Source organism: Pongo pygmaeus, chromosome 15 (assembly GCF_028885625.2).
Source record: "Pongo pygmaeus isolate AG05252 chromosome 15, NHGRI_mPonPyg2-v2.0_pri, whole genome shotgun sequence".
Classification (NCBI taxonomy): domain Eukaryota; kingdom Metazoa; phylum Chordata; class Mammalia; order Primates; family Hominidae; genus Pongo; species Pongo pygmaeus.
In genome coordinates, this window is record NC_072388.2 from 65,662,161 (window position 1) to 65,683,345 (window position 21,185).

The 21,185-nt window shown below is 36.4% G+C and overlaps 1 protein-coding gene across 13 annotated transcripts in view; it reads left to right on the plus strand.

The window, feature by feature from the left end:
- The window catches only part of GPHN (gephyrin), a 682,735-nt gene that overhangs the window by 305,090 nt on the left and 356,460 nt on the right, over positions 1 to 21,185 (plus strand). For all 13 annotated transcript variants that reach the window (XM_054448596.2, XM_063651689.1, XM_063651690.1 and 10 more), the window contains exon 4: positions 18,206 to 18,298. In XM_054448596.2, the coding sequence (XP_054304571.1) occupies positions 18,206 to 18,298 (93 nt within the window). The remainder of the gene's footprint in view (positions 1 to 18,205; positions 18,299 to 21,185) is intronic.

Consider the following 21,185-nt stretch of genomic DNA (forward strand, 5'->3'; position numbering starts at 1 on the left):
CTGCACATAGGACAAGGACCCTGGTCCAGGCCCATAAAACCACTTTTTCCTCTTAGTCCTCCAGACCTGTGATGGGAGGGGCTGCTGCAAAGGTCTCTGACATTCCTTGGAGACATTTTCCCCATTTTCTTGGGGATTAACATTTGGCTCCTTCTTACTCATGCAAATTTCTGCAGCCAGCTTGAATTTCTCCTCAGAAAATGGCATTTTCTTTTCTATTGCATCGTCAGGCCGCAAATTTTCCAAACTTTTACACTCTGCTTCCCTTATAAAACTGAATGCCTTTAACAGCACCCAAGTCACCCATTGAATGCTTTGTTGCTTAGAAATTTCTTCTACCAGCTATCCTAAATCATCTCTCTCAAGTTCAAAGTTATAGAAATCTCTAGGGCAGAGTCAAAATGCTGCCAGTCTCTTTGCAAAAACATAACAAGAGTCACCTTTGCTCCAGTTCCCAAGAAGTTCCTCATCTGCATCTGAGACTGCCTCATCCTGGACTTTATTGTCCATATTGCTATCAGCATTTTGGGCAAAGCCATTCCACAAGTCTTTAGGAAGTTCCAAACTTTCCCACATTTTCCTGTCTTCTTCTGAGCCCTCCAAACTGTTCCAACCCCTACCTGTTACCCAGTTCCAAAGTTGCTTTCACATTTTTGGGTATCTACAGCAGCGCCCCACTCTACTGGTACCAATTTACTGAATTAGTCTGTTTTCACACTATTGATAAAGACATACCTGAGACTGGGCAATTTACAAAAAAATTTAAAAAAGAGAGACGTTTATTGGACTTACAGTTTCACATGGCTAGGAGGCCTCACAATCATGGTGGAAGGCAAGGAAGAGCAAGACACATCTTACGTAGATGGCAGCAGGCAAAGAGAGAGTTTGTGCAGGGAAGATTCCCTTTTTACATCAGATCTCGTGAGACTTATTCACTATCACAAGAACAGCACAGGAAAATCCTGCCCCCATGATTCAATTACCTCCCACCAGGTCCCTCCCACAACATGGGGGAATTCAAGATGAGATTTGGGTGGGGACACAGCCAAACCATATCATCCTCATAACAAACATATGCAGTAGATAGAATTATTGTCTCTATTTCATAAGTGAGAAAAATGAGACACAGACAGTTAAATGACTTGCTAAAGGTCACACAGCAAGCAGTTGTGTAGCAGATTCAAACCTACAGTCTGGGTTCTTCTATAATAGTGAGAGTTAATAGTAGAATAAATACAAAGCATCATTCAATAGATCATTCTGCATGAATGCTATAAACTCACTAAGAATCATTTACATCAATATGTGTTACTTTCCAATATTCCTTTTCTCTTAATAAGAATGTTGCTTCTGAACTTCCCAATTACTATACCTTCCCTTCTCCCAAAGGTAATCACTATCCTGATTTCTAGCAAATGAATTATCTTTACTTCTTTTGAGCTTTATATCAACAGAAGCATTTTGGTGTCTTAGGTTTTATTAAATATACAAGAATTGAGTTATCCATTCTTTTGTGGAAGGACGTTTCAGTTGTTTCCAGTTTCAGGGTATTATCAATAATCCTGCAATGAGTAGTCTTGTACATGTCTTTTAGTGCACATATATATGCATTCTTAGATTTCCACCTAATGGACAGGATAGACATGACTTAGAACTACCAAGTTGTGGAGTATGCAAATGAATTCCGCCTGCTAGAATCTGCACCTTTCTCAAATAGATGTACCAATTTATATTCTCTTCAACATTTTATGAGAACTCTGTTTTGCTTCACATTCTTACTAACAGTATTGTCAGTCTTTTTCCATTTTAGTCATTTTGGAATGTAAATAGTGACAGCAAAATATGTTTTTAAGTTTTTTCACTGATTACAGGTGTTATTAAACATCTTTTCATGTCTTTATTAGCCATTGGGATCTCTTCTTTTGTGAAGTGCCTGTTTAAGTCTTTTCTACTTTTTAAGAATTAGATTACTTGTCTATTTCTTATTTATTGGTAGGTATTTCTTATAAATTTTAGATATGAATCCTTTGATACATGTATCGTCCATTTATTCTCCTCCTCGGTTATTTGCCTTTTTACTCTCTTAAAAGTATCTTTGCTGAACAGAAATTCCTAATTTTAACGTATTGGCTTGTCAATCTTTCAGTTATAGTAAATATTTGTTAAGTGAATGATCTTGAAGGAGTTCAGTGTCAGCTACAAGAGATAATCATTGTAAAACATAAATTCTGTATCAAATTTATGTATAAAATATTTTAGGCTGGGCACGGTGGCTCACGCCTGTAATCCCAGCACTTTGGGAGGCTGAGGCAGGAGGATTACGAGGTCAGGAGTTTTAGACCAGCCTGACCAACATGGTGAAACCCTGTCTCTAATAAAAATACAAAAATTAGCCGTGCGTGGTGGCCTGTGCCTGTAATTGCAGCTTCTCAGGAGGCTGAGGCAGGAGAATTGCTTGAAACCGGGAGGCAGAGGTTGCAGTGAGCCAAGATCGCACCACTGCACTCCAGTCTGGGCAACATAGTGAGACTTCATCTCAAAACTTATGTATATGTTTTAGATATGTATAAAATATTTTGGAACACAGAGGAAACAGTGACTAATTCCAATCAGAGAGTCAAGGAATTCTTCATGGAGAATATGATGGGAAAGACTTCTAAAGCAAAAGAAATATGAACAAATATACTAAATGTAAATAAGCATTGTGGTTTTCAGAAGTTCAAGTGTGGCCAAAGTCAAGGGATTATTAATTCTATTTGCAGGAAATAAGAAGGTAAGTTAGGTTGGAGTCACATTTTAAAGGAGCTGTATGTTTTGGTTGGGGGCATCGTTTCTAAAGATTTTGAAGCAAAGGAAAGACATTTTCAGATTTGTTTCAGGGGATATACTGTTTTTATCAAAATGGATTGGTAAGAGACAGAGACAGACCACTTAGTGTGCTTTATAGCAATCTAGGTGAATGATGATAAAAATAAGGCTTATGCCTGTGGCAACAGGAATGGAAAGTACTGGGGGTATATCACAGTGGTTAATAAAACAGGCTCTGCATCTTAATAGGATTGTGACCTTATGTGTATCTTAACCATTCTGAGTTTTCCTAAATAATAATAATAATAATAATAATAATAATAATAATAATAAAACCTACTATTGTCATTACGAATATTAAATGTTTGTAAAGTACTTAGCAAAGTACTTACATAGTAAAGGAAAACTATGTGATATGATTCAAATAGACTTCAGAAACAAGAAATACAAAAAAGATTAATTCAGGGTTTTCACTTAGACAACTTCTTAAGAGACCCAGTCCCTGAGTTAAGGAATTCAAAAGAAGCAGCATATTTTGGGGGAATAATGACTATTAGGAATCTCTATGGCATACAAGTAACACCATACAACTGGAAATCTATTTGCTCCTCCAATTAAATAGTATAGCCCTTATTTCTTATTTGTTCAGTGTTAATGATTTTCATCCCTTTTGTTTTCTCTTCTGGTACTATTCACTTAACTGAGAGTATGCTTTACTGTGTTATTCTCAGAGTAAGAGCATCCCAGAGGATTGGTGGAAGAAATGCAACACTTTTGAATATAAAATATCAAATAGCCAGGTTTTCTCTCTACTGTATTTGATCACCTAGTCCCTTATTTTTTTTAAAGCAGAACTTAGTATTACCATTGTATAATGTGGAGTAGGTAATTTTCCTCTCAAATCAGAACATTCTGATCTGGTAAAGCAAAGAGTTCTTGCTCTCTTTGAAAAGATAGATTAAATCTACCTGTCTTTTTGCTATTTTTTGCTGCTTATAGATAGATCAGTGTTCTATTGTTCCTCTTACTAATTATTATATAATATCTTTACACAGAAGTCTTGGCTAAAGTTCCATCAAATTATTATACTTCTTACTAAAATGAATTTCCTCCACTACTCTTTACATATAAATACATGTATTTATATAGACATATAAAGTCTATAGTAACACCTATAGTATCAGTATTTCTTTACTACTGGAAAACTAAACCATAGTGACTATTATTAAAAATTATTTGAAAACCAGACCTCTGTATTCTCCATAGGGCTAAATATTAGTGAACTAAATAATAAAACTGTTTCCAGATGTTTTTTGTTAAAGATTTTTAAAGTATTAATATAATTTAATTAATTACATAATATATATTATCCATGCCTAATTATTTGTCTGGCTATATTCATCATGGAAAAAAATGTTCAAAGGAAAAGTGACATTATGTGTGAAACTTTGTCAAAAATATGTCATTGATGTTTGAGACAAGGTAATAAAACTATCACAGAAATTCTTCTTTTTCTTACTAATATATAATATGAAGATGTATTCTCACATCAAATTTTGTTATATACAGAAGTCAGTAGTAATATGATTTGGCCAAGTACCTTTGCTTTCATAATAGTTTTATAATCTTTGTGTATGTGTATGTGTACATACAAAGAGGCACTTAATTTTTTAGTTCTTGTTATGTACCCAAATTTATATCAGATGCTTTCTGTTCTCATTTCCTTTCATTCTTCTAATGGTGGTCCAAGTTTCAATAACTTGCCTATGAGCACAAAGCTAGTAAGTAGACTAAAACTGGAATGGGTACCCAAGTCTGTCTTACTCCCAAACCTATTCCTTTTCTGTTACCTCTGCTTCTACTTCCCTGCCTCACAGTCAGAAAATTTATAAAGGTAAACAGTTTGTCAATGTGGAAAACTAAAAGTAGTTTTTAAAAGTATACAGAATATTGTGCAGACTTAAAATCATTATAGTGAACTACATTTATTAATACAGATTGATTATTTATGACATATTGTCAAATTGAAAATGCAAATTAAAACATCCATGTGTGGAAACAATAAACCCTGGGGATTTCAGAAGCAGGGAGGAGCAGAGTGGGGACAAGGATTGAAAAACTACCTATTGGGTACTATGTTCACTACTTGGGCAATGAGATCTTTAGAAGCCCGAACCTCAGCATCATGCAATATACCCATGTAACAAACCTGAACATGCACTCCTGAATCTAAAAATAAAACGTAAAAAAAGGAAAGGATTTGTCATTCTTGGAAGGACAGAAAAAAATTCATGTGTGTGTATTTTTTTATGTATGAAAGTATTTATGGAAGTATGGTCAACAAAGGTTTAAAATTGGTTGTCTAATAAAATGTGATTTTTAAATTTCCTTATACTTTTTTGTTGATTGAATTATTTTTGGTCTTTTTAGTAAGCATGTGTTTTAAGAATCATAAAAATCACTTAAGACTACTCTTACATTCAGCAAAAAAAAAAAAAAACAAAATATAAGAACAGGTTAAAATATAGAAAATGTATTTTTCACCAACTGTCATTTCTAGAACCTAGTTTACAATTGTGTAACAGATGATACATTTAATTAAATCTCTTACACATAGTCATCCATTTTTTGCATATTGCATATTCTAGAGCAGTGAGTAAAATGGCTTGAAATGCCAAACTCATGGATTTGGTACTACATTTTATTGACAAGTAAAATAATAGGTGTTTAAGCTACTTTGAGACTAAGCTTCATTCCAGTATAATTGAATAGCTCCTATCAGAGCTCCTATCTGTATCACAAGTAACTATTATAAACTCTAAACCAAACAAAGAAACAATAACTATCTGAAAGCACCGGAGAGTGATCTATAAAGTAGACAGATTCTACCATTTGGAAGAAGGCACTGGTTGATTATCCCGTTCTTAAAACTTTTAGCCTGAGAGTAGGCCCCAATCTGGCCTAACTGGCAGCTAAAACCTGCTGGCTTCTTGGCTACAAGAATGGTTTGGGAAAACTATAGCTACATTAAAGTAAAAAGGGAAATCCTAGAAAGGAGAGAGCCAAAGAGGGGAGCCTGAAATTCTATAAATAAACTCCCTATATTTCTGGCTGACTTCTGAGCCATGAATGAGCTGGGTAGACTACAAACAGCACAACTAGGGCTAAAGGGATTGAACTGAAATTTGAATTGCCATCCTCTGCATAGCAGAGTTTGCAGTTAGGTCTGCCGAAGTCACTGCTTACTAAAATTTAAAAAATTCAATATTGTAACAAAATCCAGTGTCTATTCAACTTATCACTCAGTGTCCAGCATATAGTCTGAAATTATTTCACAAAGAAACAAGTAAACATGACCCATACTTGAGAGAAAAGATAATCAATTGAGACTAACCCCAAGATCACCCACCTATTGTAATTAACAGACAAAAATTCTAAAGCAGCTTCTATAATCATAATCAAGCAGTAAAGGAACATATGCCTGTAATGAGTGAAGAGATAGGAAATCTTAGCAGAAAAAAATAGAAACTATTAAAAAGAACCAAATAGAAATTTAAGAAGTGAAAAAGAAAGTAGCTGAAAAGTGTTTCAGGGTATCTTCTTTAAATTTAAGACCCCACCTGAGCCAGTGAAATAATTTAGTAAATATATAGCATCATTAAATAAAACTATCTAATCCAGCTGTATAAAGCAGGTTGAATTGGCTTTCAAACCAACAAAATTTATTCCTACTTATTTGTGTTTGGGAAGTTTTTACATTGTTTACTGTTGGAACATATTAATGTATCCATGTATATTGAAATTATATGTAGAATGAAAGGAAAATTCGAAAATATTCAAGATTTTACTCTGGAAAATTATCTTGACTACAAGAGAGAAACTGCACTAAAGATAATTATTTTAGCTTAGCATTTTTTATGGGTTATACAGTATCAATTTAATAGTAGATAGTAGAATAGCTAAAGAGTTCTATAAACTACCCTCACTGACAGTCTGATTCCTTTATATAATTTTTTTTACTGAACTCAAAGTTATAATATTAGGGAAAAGTACCATTTCTAATCAAATATTTCTACCATGTTTAATTTTTTGTGTATGTTTTGCTAATAGTGCCTATTATAAACTCAAATTAATAACTTTTATAATTATTTTATAATTGAATTCAAACAAATGGCAACAAAAACACTAAAAGAATGGTTTGCAGGGGCAAGGGGAAGATGGCCGACTAGACACAGACAAGTGGAACAGCTCCCATGGAAGTACTGAGACAACAGGCATGCTTTTAACAGATCTTTACAGGGAAGGCATCAAGAGTGGACCAGGAGAAGACATAGAAGCTGGGCTAAAGGAAGAGAAAGCTGGGAACGCTGCATGGACTTTTGTGCACCAGGACTCATTTTTGAACCACAACAGCTCCAGGAGCATGGGTGAGTTGAACTGGCAAGGAGCAACCCGCTCTCACCATGGGCCTCTGGAACCCCAGCAGGAGGGGACCCCTCAACCACCACAGACACATGAGGTGGCAGGGAGAGTTACTTAGGGAAGTCTTAAGGGCAGCAAGCCAGCTGATGTGGAGCCCAGAGGGTTTGGTGCAGAAGTAACTGTAGTGGAGCATGGCCAGGGACAGCCATCCCCCTAGACTTGACTTGCTCCCATAAGAGACTTTAGTCCTAGGGGAACTGTTGGACCTGATCTGTCCAGGGCAGTCTTGCGCAGCAGACAGGGCTGGTCTGACCTGAGCCCTCCTTGGTCTGCTGGCCTATCCTGGGGCCCTAGCCTGGCCATGTCTGCTGACAGGGCAGTCTTGAGGTCCCTGGGTCCCCACGCCATAGCTTCAGCACTGATGGACCATGCCTGACCAGTAGAGAGTTTTGATGAGGCATCCCTATGGCCACTCACCAGCCTGCACGCTCCCTCCCCAGCCTGTGCAGCTTTCCCAGACCCATGGCACTCCCTACATCACTTTGCTGATGCATGTCTACACAGGTGGCTTTTGCTTTACTTGCCCAGCCAGCACACAGGAACGCAGTCTGCCCTCCTCCCTTGCTGACCACCATTGCAGACACCCTTGGTAAGCACAGAGCTGGCAAGTCTCACTCCTGCCAGCACCCCACCCTTGCACTAACATTGCACAGAGAACAGCGGATCATCCCACACCCTGAACAATCACTCTTATTTGAGGGGCACAGAGAAGGCACTCACTCTATGCTGGTCAGCACCCCGCCCCCAAGCCAACACCACCTCCAGTGCAACAGCACAATCTCTAGCAGGGGCCCCCCATCCCCCACCAGCTTTGTTGCCTCCACCACTATGGTGAACACCTGCAGGGAGGTAGGCACACCTGCATCTGTTAGCACTCTTCTGCAGATGCTGTACCTCAGAACCCCCAACACAATGGACTCAACCTCAAAGAGGTCAAACTGGGGCCCAATGCAAGTCCCCCAGAGTTAGAGCACACAGTCCAGGAGTTGGGAGCTGAGCATTGGCCTCCTAAAATGTTCCAAAAACAAGATTGGATTCTTCCAGTCAGCCAAATGCATCTTATACCATAATCAAACCCTCAAGGTTATCAAATAGGATAAAAGAAAAAAAATCCAAAGGTCAGCAACCTCAAAGATTGAAGATACATAAGCCCACAAAGATGAGAAAGAATCAGTGCAAGAATGCTGAAAACTCAAAAAGCTAGAGTACCTTCTTTCTTCCAGATGACCACACCATCTCTCCAGCAAGGCTCAGATGGCTGAAATGATAGAAATAGAATTCAGAATATGGGTAGAAATGAAGATCATTGAGCTACAGGAGTATGTTGAAACTCAGTGCAAAGAAGGTAAAAATCATGATAAAACGTGGCAGGAGTTGACAGACAAAATAGCCAGTACTGAAAAGAACATAAACAACATGATAGAGCTGAAAAACACACTGCAGGAAGTTCATAATGCAATCACAATTATTAATAGCAGAATAGAACAAGCTGAGGAAAGAATCTCAGAGCTTAAAGGCTGGCTTTCTTAAATAAGACAGGCAGACTAGAATAGAAAGGGGAAAAAAGCATGAAAGGGAATGAACAAAACTTCCAAGAAATATGGGATTATGTAAAGAGATTGAATCTGCGACTGATTGGTGTCTCTGAAAGAGACGGGGATAATGGAGCCAACTTGGAAAACATGTTTCAGGTATCATCCATGAGAACTTCCCCAACCTAGCTAGAGAGGCCAACATTCAGATTCAGGAAATGCAGAGAACTCCAATAAGATACTTCACATGAAGATCATCCCCAAGACAGGTAATCATCAGATTCTCCCAAGTAAAAATGAAAGAAAACATGTTAAAGGCAGCTAGAGTGAAAGGTCAGGTCACCTACAAAGGGAAGCCCATCCAACTAACAGCAGACGTCTCAGTTGAAACCCTGCAAGCTAGAAAAGACTGGGGCCCAATATTCAGTATTCTTAAAAGGAATTCCAATCCAGAATTTCATGTCCGTCCAAACTAAACTTTATAAGCAAAGGAGAAACAAGATCCTTTTCAGACAAGCAAATGCTAAGGAAATTTGTTACTACCAGACCTATCTTACAAGAGCTCCTGAAGGAAGCACTAAGTGTGGAAAGGAAAGACCATTGCCAGCCACTACAAAAACACATTGAAGTGCACAGATCAGTGACACTAGAAAGCAACCACATATGTCTGCAAAGTAACCAGCTAACATGATGACAGGATCAAATCCACACATACCAATACTAACCTTAAATGTAAATGGGCTAAATGCCCCAATTAAAAACACAGCGTGGCAAGCTGGATAAAGAACCAAGACCGATATGCTGTCTTCAAGAGACCCATCTCACATATACAGTGGCACACATTGGTTCAAAAAAAAGGGATGGAAACAGATCTACCAAGCAAATGGAAAACAGAAAATGATAAGGGTTGCAGTTCTACTTTCCGACAAAACAGACTTTAAACCAACAAAGGTTAAAAAAGAAAAAGAAGGGCATTAGGTAATGGTAAAAGGTTCAAATCAACAAAAAGATCTAAATATCCTAAATATATATGCACCAACACAGGAGCACCCACATTCATAAAGTAGGTTCTTAGGGACCTTCAAAGACACTTAGACTCCCACACAATAATAGTGGAAGTCTTTAACACCCCACTGACAATATTAGACAGATCACTGAGAAAGAAAATTAACAAATATTCAGGTCCTGAACTCAGCCCTGAGTCAAATGGACCTGATAGATATCTACAGAACTCTCCATGCAAAAACAGCAGAATTTACATTATTCTTATTGTCACATGGCATATACCCTAAAATTGATCACATCATCAGAAGTAAAACACTCTTGAGGAAATACAAAAGAACTGAAATCATAACAAACAATCTCTAGGACCACAGTGCAATCAAATTAGAAATTAAGACTGAGAAATTTACTCACAACTGTACAATTACATGGAAACTGAATAACCTGCTCCTGAATGACTGTTTGGTAAATAATGAAATTAAGGCAAAAATCAATAAGTTCTTTGAAACTAATGTGAACAAAGATACAACATACCAGAATCTCTGGGACACAGATAAGGGCAGTGTTAAGAAGGAAATTTATAGCACCAAATGCCCACATCAAAAACTTAGAAAGATCTCCAGTTAACAATCTAACATCACAACTAAAAAGAACTAGAGAACCAAGAGCAAACAAATCCCAAAGTTAGTGGAAGACAAGAAATAACCAAAATCAAAGCTGAACTCAAAGAGATTGAGACAGAAAAAATGTCTTTTATAATGGATGAGTATAAGACTCCAGATAGATACAGAGAATGATGACTTATGTAAACTTACTCTCTCTTAGCTCTATTACTGTCCCTGTTTTTCTCTTTGATGAGTTGTTTACTCTTTGGCAACAATAATTTTGCAAAAAATTTCTATAATCATGTTTTTTATTGTTAAATAATGTAAATGTAAAGAAAACATTATATATTTATAAATACATGTAGTATTTCCGAAACAGTTTTCTTAAAAAGGGTATACGATCTCTAATAACACCATAATATACTGATCTATTATGTTAATATACTGATCTATTATTAATTTGTTCATATCTCTGACATCTGTAACATCAAGCACATTTGTCATGGTTTTTAAAATAATATATGTGTGTGTTTGTGTATGTGTATACATATATATATTTATTTATGACACATGCTAGGCATAGTCATTGCACATACTAGGTATTTGCATGTTCTTAAACTGAAAATTAACTTATATAATCATATTCTTAAGACTTTGTGCCAATTTATTTAAATATAACACATCAAGCTTACCTTTAGAACTATTCTGAAGCTTTTTATAAAAGATAAACTTTTGAAATATAAATTGGAAATAGTCAGAAAAAGAAGAGGATGCCAAAATGTTAACTGTGAAATTAGTTGTTTTTGTATTGTATTGTTATATTAAAAACCACCACAAAATTTGGTGGCTTTAACACATATAGTGATTTGTTATTTTTCACAAGTTTGGGCTTTCTTAGTGGGAATATCTTCCTCTCGTCTCATTATTTCAGCCACATGAGTCCAAGGTCACTCATGTGGCTGAAATAATGTCACCTCAGTTGGGTCTGGAGAATCTAAGCCTCACTCAGATGTGTGGGACCTTGGTGCTGAATATTCCACTAGACCTTTCTCTCCAAATGGTCACCCATCATTCCATTGTCTAGCCCAGCCTTCCTGACATGGTAGTAGAAGTTTACCAAAGAGTGAAGACAGAAGAATGGAAACCTTTTGAAACCTAGGCTTCAGAACTGCCATACCATGACTAATTGCTCCATTCCATTGATCAAATCAAGTCAGAAATCCAGCCCAGTTGCAAGGGTTGTGGAAATAGACCCCACCTCCTGACAGAAGGATTTACAATGACTGTATGACCATATTTAATTTTCCACAGTAGTATATGTGTAATTATTAAGTATAAAATTTATTTCTAAACTTACTGACCATGAGTACTAAGTATCAGAATGAAGAATGAATAAATGTTTATAATCCCTCTTTCTTTTAACTTTAAGTTGAAGTTTAGGGGTACGTGTGTAGAATGTGTAGGTTTGTTACATAGGTAAACATATGTCATGAGGGTTGGTTGTACAGATTATTTCATCACCAGGTATTAAGCCTAGTACCCATTAGTTATATTTCCTGCTTCTCTTCCTCCTCTCACCCTCCACCCTTCAACATGCCCCACTGTGTGTTGTTCCCCCATGTGTTCTCATCATTTAGCTTCCACTTCTTAGTCACAACAAGTGCTATTTGGCTTTCTGTTCCTGCATTAGTTTGCTAAGGATAATGGGATCGAGCTCCATCCGTGTCCCTGCAAAGAACATGATCTCATTGTTTTTTGTGGCTGCATAGTATTGCATGGTGTATAGGTACCACATTTTCTTTATTCAGTCTGTCATTGATGGGCATTTGGGTTGTTTCCATGTCTTTGCTATTGTGAATAGTGCTGCAATGAACATACATGTGCATGTGTCTTTATAATATAATTTGTAATCATTTGGGTATATACTCAGTAATGGGATTTCTGGGTCGAATGGTATTTCTGTCTGTAGGTCTTTGAGGAATCGTGACACTGTCTTCCACAATAGTTGAACTAATTTACACTCCCACCAACAGTGTAAAAGTGTCCCTTTTTCTCCACAACCTTGCCAGTATCTGTTATTATTTGACTTTTTCGTAATAGTCATTCTGACTTGCATGAGATGATATCTCATTGTTGTTTTGATTTGCATTTTGCTAATCAGTGATGTCGAGCTTTTCTTCATATGCTTATAGGACACATGTATGTCTTCTTTTGAGAAGTGTCTGTTCATGTCCTTTCCCCACTTTTTAATGGGTTTTTTCCTTGTAAATTTATTTAAGTTCCTTGCAAATGCTGGATATTAGAACTTTGTCAGATGCATAGTTTGCAAAAAAATTGTCTCCCATTCTGTAGGTTGTCTGTTTACTTTTTTGATAGTTTCTTTTGCTATACAGAAGCTCTTTAGTTTAATTAAATCCCATTTGTCAATTTTTGCTTTTGTTGCAATTGCTTTTAGTTTCTTTGTCATGAATTCTTTGCCCATGTCTATGTCCTAAATGGTATTGCCTAGGTTGTCTTCCAGGGTGTTTATAGTTTTGGGTTTTATATTTAAGTCTTTAATCCATCTTGAGTTAATTTTTGTATATGGTGTAAGGAAGGGGTCCAGTTTCAATTTTCTGCATATGGCTAGCCAGTTCTCCCAGCACCTTCTATTGAATAGGTTGTTGCTTGTTTTTGTCACGTTTGTCAAAGATCAGAGAGTTGTAAGTGTGTGGTCTTATTTCTGGGTTCTCTGTTCTGTCCCCATTGCTTTTTTTTGTCAGGTTTGTCAAAGATCAGACAGTTGTAGGTGTGTGGTCTTATTTTAGGGTTCTCTATTCTGTTCCATTGGTCCATGTGTCTTTTTCAACCAATACCATGCTGTTTTGGTTACTGTAGCCCTATAGTATAGTTTGAAGTCAGGTAGCGGGATGCCTCCAGCTTTGTTTTTTTGTTTTTGTTTTTTGTTTTTGTTTTGTTTTTTGCTTAGGACCACGTTAGCTATTGAAATCCCTTTATTTTTTAATGATACATACAAATTACAAAGAATTCAAACAAGGCAAAAATGTAAAAAGGCAGTAAAAAAATAAAATGTACTTCAAAGCTAACTACCCAAGAGTAATCAATATTTAACATTGTTTATAAAACATTCCAACATCTTTCAGTGCCTATTATGTAGCTAGAAGAATGTATGGATGTTTAAATAAGTGAAAGACATAGCTATATAAACAATTAGGATAATTTTCTGAAGCTAATACATAGTAGCATTTATTTACACTTAAACAGAAGAAAAGGGAACTGAGTAAAAGAGCCTATTGACTTTGAAACAACTATTTTTTATTACAAGAGATATTATATGCTGAAATCCCTCTAAATTTTAAAAAATAGGAAAATCATTAATAGGTCACAGTCATATGTTAACTATATGTTAAACCTTAGACAGGATTGGTTGAATCCTTGCTATGAAAGATAAGGATATTTGCACTATTACATTTCTTACCACCTACCCTCTCCTTACCTTCAAATTTCTGTTTATTGTATGATTTTCAGAAAAAAAACTGATAAAACAATATCCAGTCCTCAAACTAGTGCTTATTTCAAACTTGTTGCAGAGATGTAGGAAGAAAAACAAAAAGTCAGCCCAGACTGTATCAGATCTGGAACTTGTACAGAAAAAAATAGGGGAAGCAAGGAACCAGAGACAACATATAGTCTTTGTTGGAATACTCTGCTCTTCTGAAATTTTATTAATGTCCAGTGCTAGAATCTTTCTTCCTAGATAAGGGTTTAGCTCATGATTATGTGGGGAGTGTCATCAAGTTTAAGATTAGTTTTCCATTTCAGTGTGCATTCATTTCTAGAATCTTCATCTTGAATGCCATCAGCCCTCCATTGCATGTTTCTTATAGAAGCTGCTTACAGTAAGAAAAAGATATGGAGTCTCTTTTAGTTTGCATCTCTGTAGATTTAGAAGTATTCATGAGAATTTTTAAGATTTTGAGAATTCACCATTATGAACTCTTTGGAGTCCAGAGTAGCATTAGGAGCCTCAAAATGGAGAACTGTGTGTCTCAAAGATCTTTTGTTTCTGTCCTTAACCATCCAGCCTTTGAGACTTATGAAGCTATGTCGTTTGCTTATTTGGTTGTTGCTTGTGGAGGTATTTCCTCTGGTTTTTACTCTTTTATGTTGATTTTATGAGATATTAGGAGGCGGATTTTTGTGATACACCTTTATTCTACTGAAGATGAATGGAATGGAATACTAGAAATGCAAGGCAATAATTTTTTTAAGAAATATCCTCCACATAAGGAAAAGTTAATCACTAAAATAAACAATGTCCTCAGCCTCACTTTTGCAACAGATGCAGAGGGACTTTTCATAAGTTGCTTTCATGAAAAAATCTTCAATGACCTCTTATTTGGTAGAGGCAGCTGAATATTAAAGTTTTCTCAGAATAAAGTGGATCTAACAGGTGCAAAAACAAATATGGCAAGATAAATTGCTTTCTAACTAAGCTAAGATAAATTACTAAGTTAAATAAGATAAATTTAATAAGTTGGTACAGTAAATAGCTAAAATAAACTGCTTTCTTAACATGATAGAATAAAAAGGCTCAGTATCTAATGTGGCACATAGTTCAGTTTAATATGTATACATATATCACCTTGAGGTATCTTTCTTAAAATGCACCTTCTGATTCAGTAGATCTTGGATGGAACTTCGAATTGTGTATTTCTAATTCCGTGACACCACTGGTGCCAGTTCTCAGATCATACTTTTAGTAACAAGATTCTAGACAACTATAGACTAAGAGCTCCTCTACTTGACTGAATCCTTGAGACCAGAGATACTGCCTTATTTATCTTTGCATTGCTGTTCTCTAAGGAAGTACCTGAATAAAAGTTTGCCCTGAAATATTTTCTTGTTAAATGAATTAATGAATCAGATGCATGACAACTAGGGGCCTGGAAAACTGGTATTCTTATACTGGTGGGTGAGGAAGAATTCTTTTGTTTTGAAAAACAAGTGACTGAATGATAGGATTTCTATTTTGTCTTAAAATCTAAAAGCCTTACTAAAATTTTTGCTCACATGAAGTCTGCCATATATCAAATTAGCTATGTTGGCCAACAAAATATTACCTCCCAAATGCTTGAATAGATTCTTAATTGCTCTCAAGATTACAAATGTTATTCAAGTGAAAGAAATCTATACATTAAGTATTACCAGTTATCCATCCTGGAAATAGAAAAACTTTAGTAATATTACTGTAATAAAACTGATTTTTGTTTGTTTGTTTGTTCGAGACAGAGTCTTGCTCTGTCACCCAGGCTAGAGTGCAGTGGCACATTCTCAGCTCACTGCAACCTCCGCCTCCCTGGTTCAAGCAATTCTCCTGCCTCAGCCTCCCAAGTAGCTGGAATTAGAGGCACCCGCCACCGAGCCCGGCTAATTTTTGTATTTTTAGTAGAGACGGCGTTTCACCATCTTGGCCTGGGTGGCCTCGAACTCCTGACCTCGTGATCCACCCACCTCAACCTCCCAAAATGCTGGGATTACAGGCGTGAGCCACTGCATCCCGCCAACTGATTTTAAACTGTATGAAATCTTTTTGGGCCTACCGAACTATCTGTGAAATTTACCCTTGAGTAATTGAACAGATTGTCTCCTTAGACTAGTAGTTTTCAGTTGCTGGCTACATTTTAGAATTACCTGGGAAGCTTTTAAAAATCCCAGTGCCCAGGCTATACCAAAGAGGTGAGACCCAAGTATTTTTTAAAGCTCCGCAGATAATTAATTCCATTGTGCACCCAAGGTTGAGAACCATTACTTGACTATTAGCTCTTTGAAATCTGAGTCAGTGTTCCTCTTATTTTTAACTTTTAACACTTAATACATGGTAGGTACTTCATAAATGTTTACTTAGTCAACAGATGAATTATGTTATAAGGAAGTATTATCTGAGGCAAAACAGTAGCATTCTTCAGTATAAAGGGACCATTTTTACTATGTTTATTAGCATCTTAAAATTTGAAAAGTTTGAATACCCTCTTAATACTGAAAGCTGGTATTTGATATAGATAAACATTTTGGTGTTGAGATATTTTGTTGATGCGACTTGGATTTCATATCACTTTTTATCAAGATTTGATATAAATGGATTGTGATCAGAGGTGAGAAAACTGTGGCACAGGCATTTCACTACTATAATCGAAGTACTTAAAGGAATATTACAAAGAGATCTAAGGTGTTCTAGGATACATCAGTCGGAAAACAAAGATGGTTAATCTACACATTGCTGAGTTGTGGTATCAACCGTGGTTTTGTTTTTTGTTTATTGTTTTCTTGAGACAGAGTCTCATTCTGTCACCCAGGCTGTAGTGCAGTGGCGTGATCTCAGCTCACTGCAACCTCCGCCTCCCGAGTTCAAGTGATTCTCTTGCCTCAATCTCCTGAGTAGCTGGGACTACAAGCGCGCTTTACCATGCTTGGCCAATTTTTGTATTTTTAGTAGAGATGGGGTTTTGCCATGTTGGCCAGGCTGTTCTCGAGCTCCTGACCTTACGTGATCCATCCGCCTCAGCCTCCCAAAGTGCTGGGATTACAAGCATGAGCCACTGCACCCAGCTGCTTTTTTAATATACCAGAAAGAATAGAGAGCTATTTATAAGAGTGAGTATTTAAGCTTTTCTGCTTTTTAAAATGAAGCACAGACAATTGAAGTTTTAACTTCGGTTTATGAAACCACTTTATAAGCACCTTTATTATAATCATTGATTTTTGAGGGGCTTTCCTCAGAACAAAATTATATCAGGGATCAAAGTTCTTTAGATGGGCTCTCAGTTATCTACAATTTGTGTTTTTAGAAATAGTTTGTTGCCATTAATTAATCATTGCACAGAAAAGTTCCCTTCATTTGGAGCTCTGAGCTCTGCATTTCTGTGATACCAGAATAAAACACAAATCTGCAAAGAAAAGGAAAAAATCATTTTTTAGGTCTTGGATTTATTCTAAATAATCATCCTACATTTTGTGTCACTGATGAATTTGAGAATTGTGGGGACTGTATTGTACATCTTGGTATCAGCCTGCTATTTGTATTTCACAACAGTTATCTGCAATTAAATGATAAAATTCTATTTTTAAATTTTGACTCTGAATTGTAAAAATGTAATGAAACAATGTAATACCAATGCAAGTATATGATTATAATTTAATGAGCACTTAATTGCCCTTTTTAGCAAATAGCTAAAATGTAGAATGGGTTGATAGAATTAGCAAGAATAGGAAAAGTCAGCAGATGGAGATCCTAGTTTCACTTTGTTACAGACTAGGTGTGTAACTTTGTAAATTATTTAAGCACATTGTACTTCAGTTGTCTCTTTAGAAAATAAAGAGGCAAATCTGCTAAAGACCCTTCTAGCTCCAAAATTTTATGACATGTAATTCTAATCTGTATAACTGTCATAGTAGTGCATTTTGAATGGCTGAAAAGAACTTCAGATAAGCCATTAATTATAAACTCTTTATTTACGGTTTTCTTATGTTTTATTTACTTTCAAGAATTTGATACTTGCATCCTCATTTTCTATAATTAATAAAATAAGTACTCAAAATTTCAGTGCCTTTTGATCAAGAGTGAAACTGTTCCATGAATTGTGCTTAGAAATTTTCTTACTGACTGTTGAAAAGAATCTGTGTTTCCTCGTTGAATACAAAGTGTCCCAGGACTGGGATGTTTTGAGCAAGCAGGCAAGTTTTTCTGCACATGACTATACTATTGTTTTCTTTCAGGAAACCCTGATAGATTGGTGTGATGAAAAGGAACTTAATTTGATATTAACAACTGGAGGAACAGGATTTGCACCACGAGATGTCACTCCAGAGGTGAGAGAGTACATGCCTTTTCATATTCAAGGATTAAACTAATCATGGTTTTTTTAATCCTTTTTACTATGTTTATATTATTTTTATAACTTTGCTAGGCATAACAAATGACTTGTAGTTCTAATAATGTGAAAATTTTGCTGTGGATGAATTGTGAAAAATGTTTCCTGACTTTTTTTCTTTGGGCTTAAACTAGAAATGATACAATATGAGGAAGATTAAACTAGTCCAGAGGTAATCTGTCATTTTCTTGATGTCAGCCTAATTTCAGGCACATTTCCAAAGGAAGTGATAGCAGAATTCTGATGGTTAGCATGGCATCTGGTCTGATGTGCTTAGTCAATACAGTTCTTTTCTTGAGGTACCCTTTTCATTTGTCTAAAATTACAGTAAGATGACTGCAATAGAATGTACTGATTTTACAGTACTTTTGTTGAAAAGGAATATATTTTCCACAATTCTAAATGTGAACAGCATTTAAATGCAGAATTTAATGAGCCCAAAATTAGAATTAATATCTAGGCTTAAGACCACAGGAATCATCTTCAACTATTTTATATATAGGAAGAAAAATTAGGGAAAGAATGAAGAATAAGCACTATTAACTAATATGGGGGGGATGTATTTTTTCTTTAAGGAAGCCATAAACCACAGTTGTCACCTCAGAGCCATACATAAAATTATATCACCACTTGTGACATTGTTTCCTTTACCTCCCCAACCGCCCAAAAGTGTTTCTTGGATCAGTTTCAACTTAATATTTACTATGTCTTTCTATTTCAAATCAGTACACTATTGTATCTACTACCTTATTAACATTCCACAAGGTACTTTTGCTCTGCATCTATTAAATAATTACTGGCCTTCTTATAATAGTACAATGGTTTTCAAACTTTAGCCTGCATCAGAATCAACCAGAGGACTTATTAAAACACAAATTGCTTGACCCCCCACCCCTAGAGTTTCTGATTCAGTAAAGCTGCAATGGGTCTTGAGAATCTGTATTTCTAACAAGGCCCCAGGTGATGCAGATGTTGTCATTGTTGTTGGACCATAGACCATACTTTCAAACTCTGAGAACTGCTGCTCTACTATATGAAAATGCAATTTTAAGAAGTATTTTTTTTCTACTTCTCTATATAAAAACCGTGGTACATAAACTTTTGATATTATTATATTTAGGGTTTTAAATAAAATAGTTTTGGCTTTTAAAGCAATCAAAATTGAGTCGTATTGAGAGGTTAACTTCAACTGCATAAAGTCATCCTTACACAATTTATTTAGCTTCTGGCTTCTATAGTTAGTGGTTCTTTGGCAAAGTTTTACATTTCTTTTATGCTATGACTAACTGAAAAAGTACAATTGGGAAGGAAGCCATCTCCTGCAGAGGTGTGCTTGTGTTTTGTTTCTTTGTAAGAACATTGACTACTTATGTTAAGATATGGATTTTTGGAGTTTGGGTGCTGTCTTAAGCGTTTTAGTAAATCACTTTGGGTTTATGTATGCCTTTTTTTGTGTGATGGTTTGATATTTTCATATTTTTTCATAACAGAAAAATAGAAAAAATTTCACCAGAAAATTAATTCATAACCAAATAACAGTATTATTTTTAATTCCTTGGATAATTCATTGTGGGGAAATAATTTACATCACAAAATGTTTTGTATCCTACGGGGCTTCCAGTTAATACAAAATGCTAGGCTGAAAATTCAAACCTTTGAATTCTGGCTCTGCTGCTTATCAACAAGGTGACCATAGATGGAGTGCTTTTACTCACACTTCTGATGCTATGTGGGTTTTTTTACTTGAACCAACCAGTTCTTCAACTCTCCAGATATCAGATGTCCTTTTTATTTCAATTAAATTCTGACACTACCTACCAGGAATTAGTACTAGACTCTGCAGATTTAAGGGCTCCGTCCACAAGATGGCCTTCACGTCACATGCCAGTGGCAAGTACCAGATCCCCAGGCTACTCAAAATTCTCTCCTACTTGACTACAAAGTCAGTTGGTTCTCAAAACTCCCCCCATTTTCAGATTCAATAATTTGCTAGAATAGGTCCAAAAACTCCCGGAAACACTTACTTATGCTTACCAGTTTACTATAAAGGATACAATTTAGGAATAGCCAAATGCAGGAGATGCACAGGGCAAGGTATAGGGGCAAGGAGGTTCCACCCCCTCTCAGTATTTAGCGCACCTCCGGCACGTTGATGTGTTCATCACTCTGGAAGCTCTCTGAATCCCATTGCTCCAAGATATTTTATGGAGCTCAGTCTCCAACCCCGCCCCTCAGTGGGTGGAACTGAAAATTCCAATGCTCATAATAACTTAGTCTTTCCAATGACCAGACCAGCCCCATCCTGAGGCTATCTAGGCACCCACCCTAAGTCGTCTCATTAGCATAAACTCAGGTGTGATCTGAAGAGGTTTGGACCTGGCATGGTGGCTCACACCTGTAATCCCAGCACTTTGAGAGGCCCAGACGGGTGGACCAGTTGCGGCCAGGAGTTCAAGACAAGCCTGGCCAACAAAGTGAGACCATGTCTTTACTAAAAATACAAAGAATTAGCCGGGCATGGTGGCACACGCCTGTAATCCCAGCTACTCAGGTAGCTGAGGCATGAGAATCACTTGAACCTGAGAGTAGAGGTTTCGGCGAGCAGAGATCGCAACATTGCACTCCAGCCTGGGTGACAGAGGGAGACCCTGTCTCAAAAAAAAAAAAAAAGGCAGGATGAGGAGGATGCAGAGGGTACGTTAGGAATAACAAAAGGCACTCTCTACTCCTATCGCTCAGGAAATTCCCAAGGGTTTTATGAGTTCTATAATAAGTCAGGAACCAAGAACAAAACCAAATGTATTTTTGTCTTATACCTTAATAGA